Source organism: Mixophyes fleayi, chromosome 10 (assembly GCF_038048845.1).
Source record: "Mixophyes fleayi isolate aMixFle1 chromosome 10, aMixFle1.hap1, whole genome shotgun sequence".
Classification (NCBI taxonomy): Eukaryota; Metazoa; Chordata; class Amphibia; order Anura; family Limnodynastidae; genus Mixophyes; species Mixophyes fleayi.
This window is the reverse complement of record NC_134411.1, coordinates 98,808,106-98,826,378: the sequence shown is the minus strand read 5'-3', so window position 1 is coordinate 98,826,378 and position 18,273 is coordinate 98,808,106. Positions and strand designations below refer to the sequence as shown.

General features: G+C 42.4%; 1 protein-coding gene across 1 annotated transcript in view; it reads right to left on the bottom strand.

The window, feature by feature from the left end:
- Positions 1–18,273, bottom strand: part of PHKB (phosphorylase kinase regulatory subunit beta) — a 154,600-nt gene that overhangs the window by 46,656 nt on the left and 89,671 nt on the right. The window contains 6 exon segments of the mRNA XM_075189251.1: positions 239–397; positions 3,934–4,011; positions 6,685–6,742; positions 7,898–8,095; positions 8,969–9,064; positions 15,272–15,335. Coding sequence (XP_075045352.1) covers positions 239–397; positions 3,934–4,011; positions 6,685–6,742; positions 7,898–8,095; positions 8,969–9,064; positions 15,272–15,335 — 653 coding nt within the window.

Sequence of the window (18,273 nt, the reverse complement as noted above, 5' to 3'; positions counted from 1 at the left end):
ATACAAGTATCAATGTCACTGGTTTCTAGTGACTGGATAGGCTGCAGTCTCAGTGATGTCACAGGCTCATAATGACTGGTTAGGCTGCATTCACAGTGATGTCACAGGCTCCTAGTGACTGGATAGGCTGCACTCTCAGTGATGTCACTGGCTCCTAGTGACTGGATAGGCTGCACTCTCAGTGATGTCACTGGTTACTAATGGATGAATTGGTGGCATTATTATGTTCAGTACTTACCCAACAGCTTGGCGATGATGTAGAGGGCTTGACCCCACAAGAATAGTTTGCCATCCCGGCCGCAGTTACTGGGAAATCTCTTCTGACTGTTGGGGTTCAACTTCTCGGCTTCCACAAAGTCAGCTGGCACGTGGTAATATTCTGGAACCACAGGGCAACCTGAGGAAAGAGACCAACAGACAAGGGGGAGACTGAAAGAACTATGTCTTTATAATAGGCATTCTCACGAAAAATTACCAAGTAACGATATAATTCTGTGCAAGGAAGGGGTTAAAATCTAGTATGTACATGAAGTGTTCTAGTATTATAACACTGGGAAGGAAGAGGTTAATGCAAAGTACTGTAATATATATATATATATATATACAGCACTATATAATTCTATCTGATAGAGGAGGGGTTATATACAGCACTATATCATTCTATGTGATAGAGGAGAGTTATATACAGCACTATATCATTCTATCTGATAGAGTAGGGGTTATATACAGCACTATATCATTCTATCTGATAGAGGAGGGTTATATACAGCACTATATCATTCTATCTGATAGAGTAGGGGTTATATACAGCACTATATCATTCTCTCTGGTAGAGGAGGGTTATATACAGCACTATATCATTCTATCTGATAGAGGAGGGTTATATACAGCACTATATCATTCTCTCTGGTAGAGGGTTATATACAGCACTATATCATTCTATGTGATAGAGGAGGGTTATATACAGCACTATATCATTCTCTCTGGTAGAGGGTTATATACAGCACTATATCATTCTATGTGATAGAGGAGGGTTATATACAGCACTATATCATTCTCTCTGGTAGAGGGTTATATACAGCACTATATCATTCTATCTAATAGAGGAGGGGTTATATACAGCACTATATCATTCTATCTGATAGAGGAGGGTTATATATAGCACTATATCATTCTATCTAATAGAGGAGGGATATATACAGCACTATATCATTGTATCTGATAGAGGAGGCAGGGCCCTCTTAAGAATCTCTTGGGCCCCCGGGCACAGCAGTGCACCGGGGCACCTATATATACAAATGGATGGATGTCGGGCGTGATGACGTCACGTCCGACATGCACTGCCAGCGCGACGGAGGAGAAGACCAGGGAGGGAGCCGGATCGCCAGCTGACAGCACGGTAAGTATTTTCTTCAGGGTTTTCTTTTTTCCCCTGCCTCCGGAGGGCCCCCCTGGGCTGCAGGGCCCCCGGGCACCTGCCCAGCGTGCCCAATGGGAAAGACAGCCCTGAGAGGAGGGATATATACAGCACTATATCATTGTATCTGATAGAGGAGAGTTATATACAGCACTATATCATTCTATCTGGTAGAGGAGGGGTTATATACAGCACTATATCATTCTCTCTGGTAGAGGAGGGTTATATACAGCACTATATCATTCTATCTGGTAGAGGACATGTTAATATACATCACTATATCATTTTTTCTGATAGAGGACAGCTGAATACACAGTACTATATCATTCTCTATAAGAGATCAAGGGTTATATACAGCACTATATCATTTTCTGTGATAGAGGACGGGCGAATCTACAGTACTATATCATTCTCCCTGATAGAGGAGGGGTTAATGTATATTTAAGGAATGTAAAAAAAAAACCAAAAAAAAACCCAACAAAAAACTGCGGCCTATAATATTTGCTGTATTCCCCTGAAGGTGGCACTGAGAATAGGACATTACATATACATTAAATTCTGAAACAAACCATGACAACTGCAGACAAAGTGAATTGTGCACTATGTTGTCAAGTGTCGGCAGCAGAATATCCATCAAAGGGAGGAATAATGGATGACATAAATCAGAGTTTTCATGCGGAGAGTGAGAGAGCGCCTTCCAGAATAATAATACATGGAGAACACACAACGTAAAACAAATAACTGCTGGGCAGTGAAAGATGACCATCTACTGTTCAAGAACTTATCATTAATAAACTGGGAGAGCCACAGATTGGACAAAATGAATGTGTGGGGTAAGGTACAGGGGAATGCAAAACAGGGGAGGGGGGGGAGCAAACGGAGTAACGGTTTAGGGACCAGAGGCAACGGATGAAGTGAAACCTAAACAAATGGAAGCCAATTGCCAGACCGTTATCCTTGCAATGAATGATCAGATACATTTTCAAGCATGTTACATTAAACCGACATTCTGTACAGCTACCATTTCCTATATGTATAATGAGTGAGTAGAGAGCAGACTGTCACACATCAGAGGACTAGTGTCTGCAGACACGCGGTAGTACATTCTACAGCCTGTTTAGCACGGCCGTGCCTAGCGGTGTGTGTGCTGGGAGCTGTGGAAACATTCTCATAATAGAGGGAATGTTTGTTCTGAGTGAGGTGCCAGGGAGCGCCCATCTTATTAATTCTGTTCAGCGTTACACAATGGAAGGAGCCCCCAGCTCTCCGCTGCCGCAAGCGCCTCGGATGAGTAATTTTCCATTTATAATCGGTGCTTTCTGTGAAGTTCCGCTATTTATTTATCCTAACAAAAAGCCCCCATTGCTGTAAAACTGCACAGAAAAACGCTTACAAGTCCGAACATTTAAATCAACTCTCAAATACTGTAATTTTCACAGCATGTGAATATAAAGAAAAACCCCAAAATCTATATACATAGAACGGGTAAGAGGATACTGCGTGACGGCTGCAGGGGTAACGGTGTTATCGTGTAAGCCAGAAGTACCGTTTTCTAAATTCGTAGTACAGACAAATGTTTGATAGTCTATAGCTGTGAACGTAACGCCCCCCATTCGGGATGTAGACAATCTGTCGACGCTGAGCCTGTCGACAGTAGTACTACATGCACCAGCATGTCCAAACTGTTAAAGGCAGCCTGGGCTTGCTGGGACCTGTAGTGCACCAGGAACAAAATGGTGTTTTTAACATTAAATATTTTCTTTTGCAGACCCCATCACCTTAGGGAATCATTTTACTTGCTCATAGAACAAGGGTCATCTGTACTGGATCCTCTGGCATTTATATGTTGCCAGTTTTTCTATATCTGTGCACCAGTGTGCAGGATCGACGCAGATTAGCAGACACCTCCCTGTCACACACACCCCCAAAAACCATACACCCTAAGCTGCGGCCTAGCTAGGCTACTGGTTAATTAGATGCTGGACAAATTGTACCCTGCAACAATGAATGATGATTGTTCCGAAGCTCATCGTATCGTTGAATGAAATTTTTAAACTGAAGTCAAAATCTCGTTCAACGATGGAACGATGTTGTTCCAATCCTGCAGTGTGTAAGCGCTCAGGACCGGCAGTGTCCATAGATCTCTATGGAGTGTGCAGAGTCACGTTCTTTTCAGCCGATGGTTATGACAGATGAAGAGGTAAAGCGGGATTTTTTTATTTATTTTTTTACTTGCTGGTAAAATTGCTAAAAATATGGCTTTGTTACAGTTTTCCTGTAATGTGTACCCCGCCGTGGAGCAGCCAGTCAATATTGGTTCAGCCCATAAAATGGCTGCCTCAGGGAAGTCCCTGGTTGCTAAGCAACTGACAGAAATACTGACTGGGCCCACAACATGGCTGCTCCCACTGTGTGTAGGTGAGAAATACATTTTGAACAGCTTTAATATATAAAGAAAACAAAATCCCTACACACTGCAGAACTGGGATCAGACCGACTGAAGCAATAAAACTTACCATCAAATGCATGGAAAAGTACCGGGTCCAAGAGGTCCTCAAACTCTTTAACTTGTTCAGCATTGCCTCTAAAAACCCCTGAAACAAAGAGAGAGAATGAAAAGTGCCCGCATGTTAATAATTGTATTTATTTCACAACGGTCTGTGTGTTGGTCATGTAACATGACATGAACACTGCATACTGGTCAGTAATCTGCCACGTGTATACAGAGTGTATGGGGGGGGGGCGTTGTCCACGTATATACAGAGTGTATGTGGAGGGGGGCGTTGTCCACGTATATACAGAGTGTATGGGGGGGTGGGGCGTTGTCCACGTATATACAGAGTGTATGGGGAGGGGGGCGTTGTCCACGTATATACAGAGTGTATGGGGGGGGGCGTTGTCCACATATATACAGAGTGTATGGGGGGGGGGGCGTTGTCCACGTATATACAGAGTGTAGGGGGGGATGAGGGGCGTTTGTCCACATGTATACAGAGTGTATGGGGGGGGCGTTGTCCACATGTATACAGAGTGTATGGGGGGGGGGCGTTGTCCACGTATATACAGAGTGTATGGGGAGGGGGGCGTTGTCCACGTATATACAGAGTGTATGGGGGGGGGCATTGTCCACGTATATACAGAGTGTAGGGGGGGATGAGGGGCGTTTGTCCACATGTATACAGAGTGTATGGGGGGGTGGGGCGTTGTCCACGTATATACAGAGTGTATGGGGGGGGCGTTGTCCACGTATATACAGAGTGTATGGGGGGGGGGCGTTGTCCACGTATATACAGAGTGTATGGGGAGGGGGGCGTTGTCCATGTATATACAGAGTGTATGGGGAGGGGGGCGTTGTCCACATATATACAGAGTGTATGGGGGGATGAGGGGCGTTTGTCCACGTATATACAGAGTGTAGGGGGGGTGGGGCGTTGTCCACGTATATACAGAGTGTATGGGGGGGGCGTTGTCCACGTATATACAGAGTGTATGGGGGGGGGGTGTTGTCCACGTATATACAGAGTGTATGGGGGGGGGCGTTGTCCACGTATATACAGAGTGTATGGGGGGGGGCGTTGTCCACGTATATACAGAGTGTATGGGGAGGGGGGCGTTGTCCATGTATATACAGAGTGTATGGGGAGGGGGGCGTTGTCCACATATATACAGAGTGTATGGGGGGATGAGGGGCGTTTGTCCACATATATACAGAGTGTATGGGGGGATGAGGGGCGTTGTCCACATATATACAGAGTGTATGGGGGGGGGCGTTGTCCACATATATACAGAGTGTATCGGGGGATGAGGGGCGTTGTCCACATATATACAGAGTGTATGGGGGGGGGGGGGGCGTTGTCCACATATATACAGAGTGTATGGGGGGGGGCGTTGTCCACGTATATACAGAGTGTATGTGGGGGGCGTTGTCCACGTGTATACAGAGTGTATGGGGGGGGCGTTGTCCACATGTATACAGAGTGTATGGGGGGATGAGGGGCGTTTGTCCACATGTATACAGAGTGTATGGGGGGGTGGGGCGTTGTCCACGTATATACAGAGTGTATGGGGGGGGCGTTGTCCACGTATATACAGAGTGTATGGGGGGGGGGGGCGTTGTCCACGTATACACAGAGTGGGCCTTCTGTCCGTGGGGCCGTGTCCTAAACACATAATGATTTCACATTACTCTGCAAGCTTTGCTGGGAGTGGGGGCCAGGTATCGTATAATCAGCCAGTGTAACTGAATAAGGATCTGTAAACAGGCTCATAATCATTATTACATTAACATGCAGAATAATATATTCCTCTATCACATTAAGGTTTCAAAACGAAATTATTTCTGGTTATTATCCTACCGAGACTCATGAAAATGTCAGCGGCTCATAAAGCACAACATAAAGACACCTTTGATGATTTCAACTATACCCTGAAATCAAGGCTATAATTACAGTTCAGAGCTTTCTTATTTTGACTGGTGAGGTCTGTAGAGGCGGACATATTGTGGACCGGACTCCATATTGACACGAGTGCAGCCGATCAATTCAGAGAAACTATCAACATCACTGAGACAGGAAATACAATACCACTGGTTCCTAGGTTTCTAATAGGCTGCTAAATCGAGTCTCGCCCCCCCCCCCCCCAGTCTTAAATTTCCAAGCCAGCCCTTGTCAAATGCAAATAATAAATAAGTAGTCATAATAGATGGTCCTGGCTTGATATAATATAATAATATAGACAGGACGCTAATCATTGAAGTACTAGTAACAGGAGGTCAACATGCCAACAGCCAATCATAGGAGGCCAGATAGTACTGCTGCCTTTATCTTTGTAATAGCGCATCTTCCGATACCCGTCAAATGAAACGTCCCGGAGATGCGTCAAAGGGAGAGATGTATCAAATCTTCTATAAAGGAAAAGTGGAGGTGTTGCCCATAGCAACCAATCTAGCTCTCATGTTCTAGTACAGTCTAAAAAATGATGATAGTTAGAATCTGATTGGTTGCTATGGGCAACACCTGATAAATTCATCCCATAGTGTCTTGTGCTGTTGCGGAACTACTGCAGTTATGGGGCTGAAAATTCTGGTCCACTTGGGCCAACACATGTGCAGAGATGACATGTTCGGGCTTTCAGTTCCTCCGGAAAGAATCTTCAGGACCCCCATCCCCCAAAATTCACCACACGGCCCATCATGTACACCTGCGTTCTCAAGCTCTTTCTCCCGGCTGCTACCAACTTAATCACATGACCAAATATCATAAACCTACCATCAATCATCATGTAGATAAAGAACAAAGGAAATTCACACTCGATCCCGTCAAACAGCTGAAATTAAAATGAAAGAAATAAGAGCAGGAAATGACTTGATCACACGGCTCCAATTGTGCCACGAAGACATAAATGTCCTCGGAGTGTTCAGAAATGAAGGATTGTGCTCAATGTGCTAGTAAATAGGATTCTGTTACTCGAATATTAAAGAAAGATAATATTATTTTTAAAAGAAATGACTCCTTGCTCCGCTTTCTCTATGAGGATCATTTGGTTTCCTGTGTAAACTTTTAGTGAGCTGTGAAATTAAACGGCAGAATGATGAACCGACAGCCCCTCTCTCAATGAATTGTCCGCTAACTTTTAATTGAGATCAGGAGCCAGGGGATCTGCTATAAAAGGCTGCGCAGTCAGAGTAATACGCTAATTTAATTTGTAAAGCGGAGGCTCACATGAACAGTCACTGTGAAACAATAAACAGTTGCATAAGTCTAAGTATGACAAACATGGAACTTATCTCAATCATACACAACATTGGGAGACTAGAAAGTCTGAAGCATTAGAAATAATTTAAAGGGCAAGTACACCTCAGCTACGGGACGCACCTAGTCATCCTGCTATCCCATAATATGTTCGCCACTTACATGATTGTTCTTTTTCTCATTTTTAACTTTATTATATACATTTTCAGTATTGAATCATGGGCTTTGTCCAGCAGTATTAACTTGTACTATGTCGCTCTAACATATGATGTCTAAGAATTAAGGCATTTTCTTCTACTTTGACCAGGCTCAGAACAATGGCAAATGAGATGATGTCGGGGCAGATTGGGGCAAAGAAACATTTTAAGGAGATTTTGGATGCTGGAAGCAGGATCCCACGCATCATGGGGCCATTGTCAATTCATATATGTGTCGTCAATAACCTTGTTAGCATAGTATGCAAAGTCGGACCTCCGTGTGATGTCTACCGCTAGGACTGATACACACCTGTAAGTGTTTAATGCCTAACAATACGCCCTAATGTATGTGGCTTTGTTTGATTACTTTACTGCAACAACGTTTCAGCTCTCTGCAAAATGACAGCAGAAAAATTAACAATGTTTTATCCACAATGTGAAACAAAATAAAATAGCGTCATTGCTTGTTTAGCGACTCCATGAATGACAAGAGTATAATACCGGTCTGATAACGTTTATACGAGTTGCCATACCTTTATTTCCGCAGGTTTGTAATATCGTCTGTTTTCATCTTCCAGTGCCGTTCGATAACCGTCCCGAAGGAAACGCTTGAATCCGTGTTTCCCTTTGAGTTTGCGCACAATCTTATCCATAGCCTGATGAAACAAGGCGTCATCGTCTACGGCAAATGCCGGGTAACTAATGCAGGTCAAGAGAGCAGTGTCTGTGTTCTGATAACAGAGAAAAAGGGCTCAGAACTTCAAAGTGGGAAAAGAGAATGAATAGCTTAGCTTCGACTAAAATGATAGACATTGTTGGTACATAAGTCTTAACATACATACTGTATATGGGTAACCATCAACAGTAACTTTTAAGTAGTGTTATAACAAACCATATAAATAACTTATACACAGAAGCATAACTTCTGCCATAAATAAATGATACACAAACATGCACAGTCCTGTCCTTTATACCTGCACAAAGTTATAGCAAACCAAATCCTAATAAGAACAAGTAAATGCCTAATGAAAACATTTCATGTCTAATTATAGCTTCTAGAGGAGATAATTGTCTCCTGCAAACTAAAAGCACAAGAAAATAAGGATTCAGTTTTAGTTGGCCAAATAATTATTTGCAATCTGAATTTTTTGCATTGGCCACTGAACAGCAGCAACCAATCCACAGTTAGCTTGTATCTGTCTGGTGACAGTTAGACAATGAAAGCAAGCGTCCGATTGGGGGCTGTGGTTTAGTGCAAGTCTTGTACCTAAGTGTAATATTTTTAAATGAGCCCTGGGGGCAGATTTATAAAAGCTTCCAAAAGAAAAAGTGGAGGTACAGCCCATAGCAACCAATCAGATTCTAGCTGTCATTTATCTCTTACAGTCTAGAACAATGATAGCTAGAATCTGATTGGCTGTACGGACAACACTTCCACTTTTTCTTTTTAGAAGTTTTGTTAAATCTACCGCTAGTATGTATGTGTGACCAGTCCAGCAACAAGACTAGCATTTATTTCTTACTCACGTGTGTCCTAATTACTAATATATGAATGACCTTTATACTGCGCTCTTTACCAGGCCTGTGATATAATGTTGACTTACATGTGAACGCGACTCTCGGGGCAGCAGGGAGCAGAGCGTCTGTCTATTCCGATTATGCGCATCGAGATCCACAAATATGACGGACCACGAGCAGCCCTGCAGACACAACAAGAAACAAGACAATCAATTATCTCTCGCTTTCACAAAAGCCAATTAGCAAACGCCAGTCTATGGCCTGCTCCCAGCCACTGCGTCGGCGTGATCAATAGTGACGGTTCGATCCATTTTTTTGCTGCCAAGATAACGAATTAAACATGTTAATGTGAACGCGCTGCAGCAGCGTTAGGAGGGGAACATTCACATAAGGAGATTATTTACAGAATCGCAGCTGTCCGTCCGTATGACAGATCGGGGGTGTAAAGTTCCCTCTGGGGGCATAAATGGGGATGTTATAATGTGTATTTGATTCATTGTGTCATTTTAAGGATCACAGAACAGATTGTTAGTCTCAGAATAATGCTAAGTAATATATATAACTCCACAGATTACAATATATTATCCACCCAGGCCCTATAAACCTTACAGCTGCAGAGCTTCAGGGCTCCCGTCATTACCACATCCCAGCAATGTTAGAGATGTGCGTTCTGCAAGAAATAAAAGTGATTGTGGATTTTTATGTAGGAAGGGACGTGACACCATGAGCAGAACTGCCGATAAATATAAAAAATAAATAACATGAAAAGAGATCTTTAATTATAATCCAGTGATGGTGTGAAAAGCGTTAAGGTGATAAAAAAAATAACAGTCCAGGAAATGCGTCAGTCCGTGCATCTTACTGAGTCTTACTGAGCTGGGAGGGGGCTAGAGAAGAAAAGAACCTGTTTAATTCATGTTTTTATTTTAAACAACATATTCCTTTTCTTTTTAGATTCATCGGACCCTCCCCCACTTTATTATTATACTTAATTTTTATTCAGTTTTATTTATTTAATAGACTTTTTATAAGGTGCGGAGGGTGCTTCCTCAGTCCCACAAACGCGTCCAGTGTTAGTTGTAGATTTATTTGGCTGTAATAGCAGCTTACACAGATCTACACTGGGTCTAACAGTGATTGTATCCGGGACGATCCGATCTCAGAACTCAGGACTCTGACTATGTAAATTTGGCTCTACCTTCCACCATCATTCCAAACCCACATTTCCCTGGACGGATACCTTCAGCATCTTGTTTGCAGCATTAGCCGATTCCTAGTAATTATTATTATTATTAATTTTTATTTATAGGGCGCCACTAGGTGTCCGTGGCGCCGTACAGGGACAAACAAAATTACAATACGAGGTGAGACAGCACAGTACAGTAAACAAAAAGCACAGTAACTCAATGAGCTCAACGCTAGGGTAGGGGGAAGGGAGAGTCTGCATACGACGGAGCTCAGGAGGGAGGGCACGGATGACAGGGAAACTCCCAGAGGGAGAGGAGGGAGCGAGAGGGGACGGGGGGGGGGGGGGGGAGAGGGTCCTCGAGGAGGAGGGTTGGTAGCTGGAGAGCAGAGTTAAAAGTGGTGAAGACAGGAGGAAAGATGACCCTGCTCAAAGGAGCATACAATCTAAGAGGTGGGGTAGACAGACAGAGAGACAAGGGGGAGAGAGGGAGAGAAGGAGGAACGGAGGATAACTATGAGGGAAGGGGAAAGAACGGGCAGAGGCAGAAGAAAAGGTAGGAAGTTAAGTGGGAGACTGGAAGGCTTTAAGAAAAAGGTGGGTTTTTAAAGCCCGTTTGAAATTGGACAGATTAGGGCAAGTTCTGATGGAGGGGGGGAGCTTGTTCTAGTGGAGGGGGGGCAGCACAGGCGAAGTCTTGGATACGCGCGTGGGAGGAGGTGATAAGGGGGGAAGAGAGGCGACGGTCATTGGCAGATCGGAGGGGACGGGATGGAGCATGAATAGAGAGGAGGGTGGAGATGTAGGGTGCAGTGGAGTTGGCGAGGGCCTTGTATGTAAGAGTGAGAAGCTTGAAGAGGATTCTATTGCATTGTAAGTTTCCTTCTTTGTTCCTGTTAATTTCTCTCCAGCCACAGCCGGATTCTGTTACACCTGGACTGTGTTCTGATAATGATCTACTATTCCTGGACTGTGTTTGTTGCATTGCACCATCATGTTCTGCAACTTAGTGTTTGCGCTCCAATGGACGGATATATCCTTCACCTATCCTAGACTCCTTCGCTATCATTGCAAACACCCAGTTAATCATAACAGCAACCTCAATATCCTACAGGAATCCCCCCCCTCCATATCATAGTGCTGTCACCAGGGTTCCTAGCAGGGACACAGCACTTAATTCAGGGTGGGGGCCGCATTCTTAAGACTGTGTTTATACTTAGTCACGTGGCAACCAAATTAATAAGCAGACAAAGTATAGTGCACGATGGCCACAAATCTGTAAAGTTCCTTAGTTGCAAGAAATGGAAAAAGGTGCAACAATGTTTATTTATTAACAATGGCACCTACATATTACGCATATTATTTAATCATTCACTTCAGTCCCTGCCCCCGTGGAGCTTACAATCTACATTCCCTACAACACACACACTAGGGTTAATTTAATCAGAAACCAATTAACCTGCCAGTATTTTTCAGACTGTGGAAGGAAACCAACGTAATCAAGGGGGGAATTCACAAACTCCACACAGATAAGGCTGTGGTCGGAATAGAATCCATGACCCAGCGACTCGAGGCTACAATGCTAACCACTGTGCCACCCTGCAGCCCAACACCTCAAATATGTATATGAAGGTCCTTGTGCCTCACGTCTCAGTGATGCCATTAGTTACTAGTAAAATGATAGGTTGAATATTGCTTCTGCACTTTAAAGTATTTTTTTTTTTAAAAGAATACTCTACAGCATTGCAGTATCAGGTTAAACGCGGGTCTGAAGTGACACAAACGTACACAACACGTACAGATTATACCTAAAACCTCGTACCCAACGTCTGTCGTAGTGATCTATATATATGCAGCATTTTTATCCCAAATCTGCCACTAAGGAGATTTTACAGGACGGCCAGTAAGGTATTTTATGACAGATCCTGTGTAATTCTTGGCTCAGGGATCACATACAAGGAGATATTTATATATGAGAGAAGCAGAACTAATCAGCCGGGATATCAAGCTTAAAGGATTCTTCCTTTATTAGACGTAAAAACATAAATAAATGATGTTTCAGGATCCGAATGGATAAGTGAACTCCAGAAGAGCGATTATTTCAAGTTATGAAAGATTGTCCAGATTAGAGGCCATGGATCAATGTAATCTGTATGTAAAAGCTACATGTACTTTAGATTACTGAAACACGGATATGTCATATAACAAACACCAAAATAGTTATTATTTAACATGAAATTGTTTTTCCCAACATTTTGCTGTCTTTATCAAAAGTGGCTTAAAATGGACCAGATCTGGTGGTAGATGCATCAAGCTGAGAGTTTCCGGTGGGTTTGAAAAGTAGAGATGTTGCCTATAGCAACCAATCAGATTCTAGCATTTATATTATACATTCTACAAAATGATAGCTAGGATTTGATTGGTTGCTATAGGCAATATCTCCACTTTTCAAATCCGCCGGAAACATATTTTTAAGCAACAATTATATTTAAGAAAATTGGTGTTTGCAAATCCAGCCCATATTGTTTTAGGAACAAGACACGTTTTGAGTATAAAGTCCTTTACATTAGTACTGATCCATACAAGCACACTTTGAGTTGCTTAAAGTTTCTTCTATGCTCCCCTTTTCACACTCCAGCATGAACCATTCCCTGGACCGCTATGAGTATTAATGAGAGGGTGAACACAGCCCACGTACTGGCAGGAGCATGCTCAGTGTGCTCCAGAGTAACATCACCAAGCTGCCAGCTTGCAGTACATTGGCTTTGACTGATCACATGATCAGAGTCCTAGGAAATTCTGCCCAGCAGCCAATTGAAACAATGCCTGGGGCTCTCATGAGAGACAGTGGGAGTGGCATAGTTTTAGGGCTGATTTTTTCCAATAATGACATGTGTATTTATTAATTTACATCACCTCTAGTCTTTTACTCAGAGCGTATCATTAAAGTTTGGTTTTTCAAAACTCCATGGCTGGTGTGCTTTAAGATAGAAAACGATTTTATATTACGGAATAAAAAGTTACTAGAAATCTTTTCAGGTGGCGGTATCGCCGAGATGAGGCAAAGATGACAAAATGATAATGCAAAGTGACTTCTGAACAGTCTGCATTATTCAGAAGCCGTATAACAGACACAGATATCATTCTTTGGCAGTCAGGAATACACATAGAAAGGACAGAGTGTGCCGACTAAACCGCAGAGTTCATTAAAACTAAAAGATAAAAAAAAGTACCCGCGAAGACCCCTTTGTCTGCAGACGTGCTGTGTGAACAAAAATTAATATATATATATTTTTGCAGATTCTAATGCTGTAATAATAATACAAAGATTCCACTACACTATTCCCCCCAGAGAATGCAGCGTATTTAGCGGAATGCACAGGGCTGGTTTCAAAGATGAAATTTCAATTCCTGAGCCGTATGAAAGAGCCGCTCGCTCCCACAGACACCGGCATCCGACTTCAAAGAGCTGGACGGGCGGCTTTGAAAGCAACAAATACTTCAATGCAATTCCTGCAGCAGATGGGACTTACTAATATTCTATAAGCTCATGAATACAGCCATACTGTGCACTACGGGTCCGACGATATTTTTTTTTCATCATTCAAAATAAAAAAAAAAAAAAGAAGAAAAGAAAAGAAGACGACCGCAAATGATTCCTAAACACTGCGAGGAACAAACACGTATTTTCCTGCAAGACCAGTCTGAGCATATTATTTTACTCCGACGGGGGATTGAGAACAACATGAACCGGTTTTCAAAGCTAAATGGTAATCAAAAGATCAAAACAACACACTACAGATACAAAGGATGGGAACAAGTCCAAACTACTAGTCTAATGGTGAAAAGGAGAATCAAGCAATGTCATGGTCTAATTGGTGAAGGTGAACTGGACTACGGTCAGAGTATAGTATTGTGTTCAATGTTCATTGCCTGCTCTTCTGGGATGTACAAGGCTTATTATTCACTTATGCACACAGCAGCACAGATTATTTCAGCACGCCCCTCCCCTCTCATAAATCTATACATACATGCATGTTGCTGTCTTTGGCGGACAAGACGATGGGTGGAGGTATCCTTTAATGCTGCAGTGCCTCCTAGTGGTGGGAGTACAGGAGTTCAGACCCGCTAGCCGAAGCACTGCGTGATGCTACATGTAGCCGTACCTGCTGGTTCTGTAATGCAGAATATAGAACAGACGAGCCAGCCAAGTTAATTACTTTAAATGGCGGCTGAGGAGGGTGCGCAAGCTGGAGGACTAACCACTAGTTGTAATTTCTTGATTGTGGTTTGTGATTGGACGGCTGCCCCTCAGGTTTTAGACCCTGGGAAAATTAAATGGTTGCACAGAGCGCCCTCTGGGGCTTACTAAATGTTATTGCAGGTTTAACGGAGGACAGGGCTAGAGGTCTTTAGTTTTATCATCATCACTAGAATGTGTCGAGCAACGTAGAGCCTTCAGGAGATGATGGAGCTGAACCCATGAGGTTAAAGATGAGAAATAATTTGTAATAATGAACATGCAGCCCCCCTTGGAGGGTTCTCACCGCTATATTAGTAGACCGGCTCATAAGCTATAAACACATTTGCATTTTGATGAAGGGGGACTAAAGTCACATAAACCAGTCCAAACAGCAGAGAGTGAATGAACGCCGATGTCCACACAATTTTATATGGACTCATAAAACATTGATCACAATATCGTTACATTGTGTCCATTCTAAGCAGCCTACTAAAGTCAAAAACTGGAGCCTTGTAATCAGGAACAGAGCGTATATTACAAGTTAGTTACAGACCCTTGATGACATTTTTGGAAGCAAACCAAGCAAGGGGGGGGGGGGGGGGGTGCACTACAATGGTAACAAACAAATACAGCCAAAACTTGTGAGCTACTCAGACTCCAGTAAGCTGCCTGCCAAATTCTATTGTAGTGAACAGAAAAGGAGAGGGGGTCTTTTTTTTTTTTTTTTTTTTTTTTTAAACTACTATCTTGATACATGCTAGGTGAAATCTCCAGCTCATAAGTGGATAGGTTAAGGGCAACTTTAACACATACTTATTTTTCCACATTAACGCAGTTTGAGAGTTACTAAACAAATCTTATTAGAAATTAGGAACATGATTCCCCCCCCCTACCCCCAATTACAGGGTCTTAGTTCTAAGTTTGCACAGCTTGACAGGGGGAATTTTTTTTTTATCTTACCTGATTTCCAAAAAGGTTGAATCCATCGATTGCTTCAAGAGCGGCTTTGGCCAATCCGACAGAACTGCAAGAAAAAAAACACCAGCGTCATATCATTTATTTATATAGCGCCAACATATTCCGTAGCGCTTTACAATTGGGGACAAATACAGTAAGAAAAAAAATGGGGAAAAATCAGACAACGAGGTGAGAAGGCCCTGCACGCAGGCTTACTATCTATGTACATACATATCTGTGTACGTGGGGAAACCCTCAATACCAGCCAACTTGTAATGTGTCATTTTACAAAGAAGACGCTCGGCGCACTGAATAATAAATCTGCCTCTCATTACAGAGAGCTAGAAAGCTGAACTCCAGTGGTCAATACAGATACTTTACACTGCAGTAATGGCTAAATCAAACAATGCATATAAAGATGGCAATGTACCAGAGGAGAATAACTGAGAGGCGATGGCGACATGTGGTTGAAAGGCCCGAGCACAAGGAAACATGTTACCTGCAAGATCTATAGTGCAATAGTATTATACTGAATTTATTGGTTCTCCGAAAGCTCGCAGTGAATGGAGACATTCTACTGGTGTTTTCCAAAAGGCAAAAACTTTATGCGCTAGTCCCGTTTGTCCGTCTGTACATAAGTAATGGGGCGTTGCATTGTTCGTATTCAAAGTGTTTCATGGTGGAACGTATCTCTCCCGCCCGCCTTGAGCGGACGACGGTCTTCCCTAAGATGTAGGCGGTAATGATTTCTGTGGATCTATATTGACGGCTGGTACAGGCGCTGTTAGACTAAATTATTGCCTTCTACACACTGCCATACAATATCTACTAAATATACTTCTTTATCATTTTAGGTCCCTTTTAGGATTTTTAGAATTGTCTTTTTATAATTCAGGATATAATTGTTTCCCGTGGACACAGCGAAGCTGGGTTGTATCTCGTGGCAACAAACATAAACAACTAGGCCTGGCCATATAACTATGTGGCTACAAACCCTGAATACCGCTAAAAGACATTAAAATGAACTATGCATTTAGTAAAACTTGCAAAAGAGCATGTAAAGAAACAATAAATCATTTGATTTTTAAACTGAACTAAAAATCTCGTGTACACACTCAGGACCGGCAGTGTCCATAGATTTCAGTGGAGTGTACAGAGTCACCATCTTCTCAGATGATAGTTATGACAGATGAAGAACACAGATCTGAAGGTAAATCGTGTACAGTGTGTACAGAGGAATCGGCTGCTGATCAGGACTTTTCTTTTTAATCAGTCATTGGTAAAATCGTTATAGATAACACATCGGGAGAACATCTCTGTAGTGTGTACCCAGCCTTACTCTGTCTTATATGCAGTTTTGGAAACCCAGTTAACACCACAGCTTTCAGAGCACGGCTTGAACTGAATGTAATCTCATTAACTAACATAGAATTGTTGGGAAAATCAGCTACAACACTGAGCTCCTCCCCCTCTGTTTAACCCCTGAGGGTAAGTGTCACGCGGATAACCACAGTGTAGACAGCTCCACGGCAGAGTGTATGTTCATGACAAAACTGAGAGTCACGAGCGATTTTCCGCAGCTGGAAATCGTAACTCTGAACAATAACAAATTTTCTGGAAATTTTGAGATTTAAAATGCAGATTAAAAACAGCAGCTACAAATCTCAGGTTAACAGCAGTGAATGCGCTGAGTGATTGTCAGATACCATTGATTTTGCATAGAGCTACATTTTATCCACTGGGTTAAATCACAGTCAGAGGCAACAGCTCGCAGATTGCTAGATTACAATCGCTGGTGTCACGTCCTCCAATAACTAAACCTACGAGAGCATATTTACAGCAATTTTCAGCTGTGATTTTTTTAGTGACATAACTACAGCGTAAAAAAAAATCACCAGTGTGACATTAGGCATTATTTAAATGAGCTGTTTGTGTCAGGTGACACTAGTCCCATGTGACCTTTCTGAGCTAATCAAAAGCTGGAAACTTCCTCCAGTTTGAGGATGTCACAGAATGTTTGTTAGGAACTTAGTGAACTCTCCTCAACGCTCATGAATATTGATACCTGTCAATGAGATGGCTAAGTCTGTGCGGTAAAGTAAATGTACAATTGTGACACAAACACACACGTTACATAGACATGAAAGACACTTTCTGTGCAGGATTGTTAGACTTTAAGGGGAGCATTCAATTGTTGCTTTTAATGCGCTAAAACAAAAAAACTGAGCGCTCGAAAAATATTACAGTTTATACGGTAATATGCGCGTAAATACCGTTAATACGGTAGTTTACTCGCTGAATTTCACTGCGAGATAAAATTTAGTGAGTAATTACCGTATTAACGCTAATATTTTTAGAGCGCTCGTTTTCCGGGGATCTCGCTAACAATTGAATACCCCCCAAAGACTATACTTATAATAACAAATATATATATCTTGTTCCGGCACTGAAGATGACTGCTCAGACACGGTACCAACGCTGGGGATCTGCACCCCAAATATAAAAATAAATATAACAGCCAAAGTGTGCGATGGTATAACCGGGTCTGCCACAAAAACACTCATGCAGAATATACAATTATAAAGATATTTATTTAAAACATATATAAAAAACAAAAATTGGTAAATGCAAATTGGAAACACGTGTGTGCCAATATCAGTACCAAATTCAGCTTGTAGTGAAGTAGGTGCACCTACACGCTATACAGATTGTATATATACCAGTCCAGCAACTATGCATAACCGCTCCTCTTTGATATACAAAGAATATGATATGAACCTCAGGGGAATATCACTCCCTTGTTGGTAGGGATGGTAGTGTGGAGCTGTAAACAATGTGATAGGGGAGGATCAACTCCGTGAATACTGATGGAACTCCAACGGATAATGTCAAAGGTAACAAAGTCTCTTTCCAACTCCTTGGCGATGTTTCGCAAGACCAGTACCTTGATATATTTTCTCTAAGACCAGATGTAGTCCTCCACTGATAGATATATATAAATATTA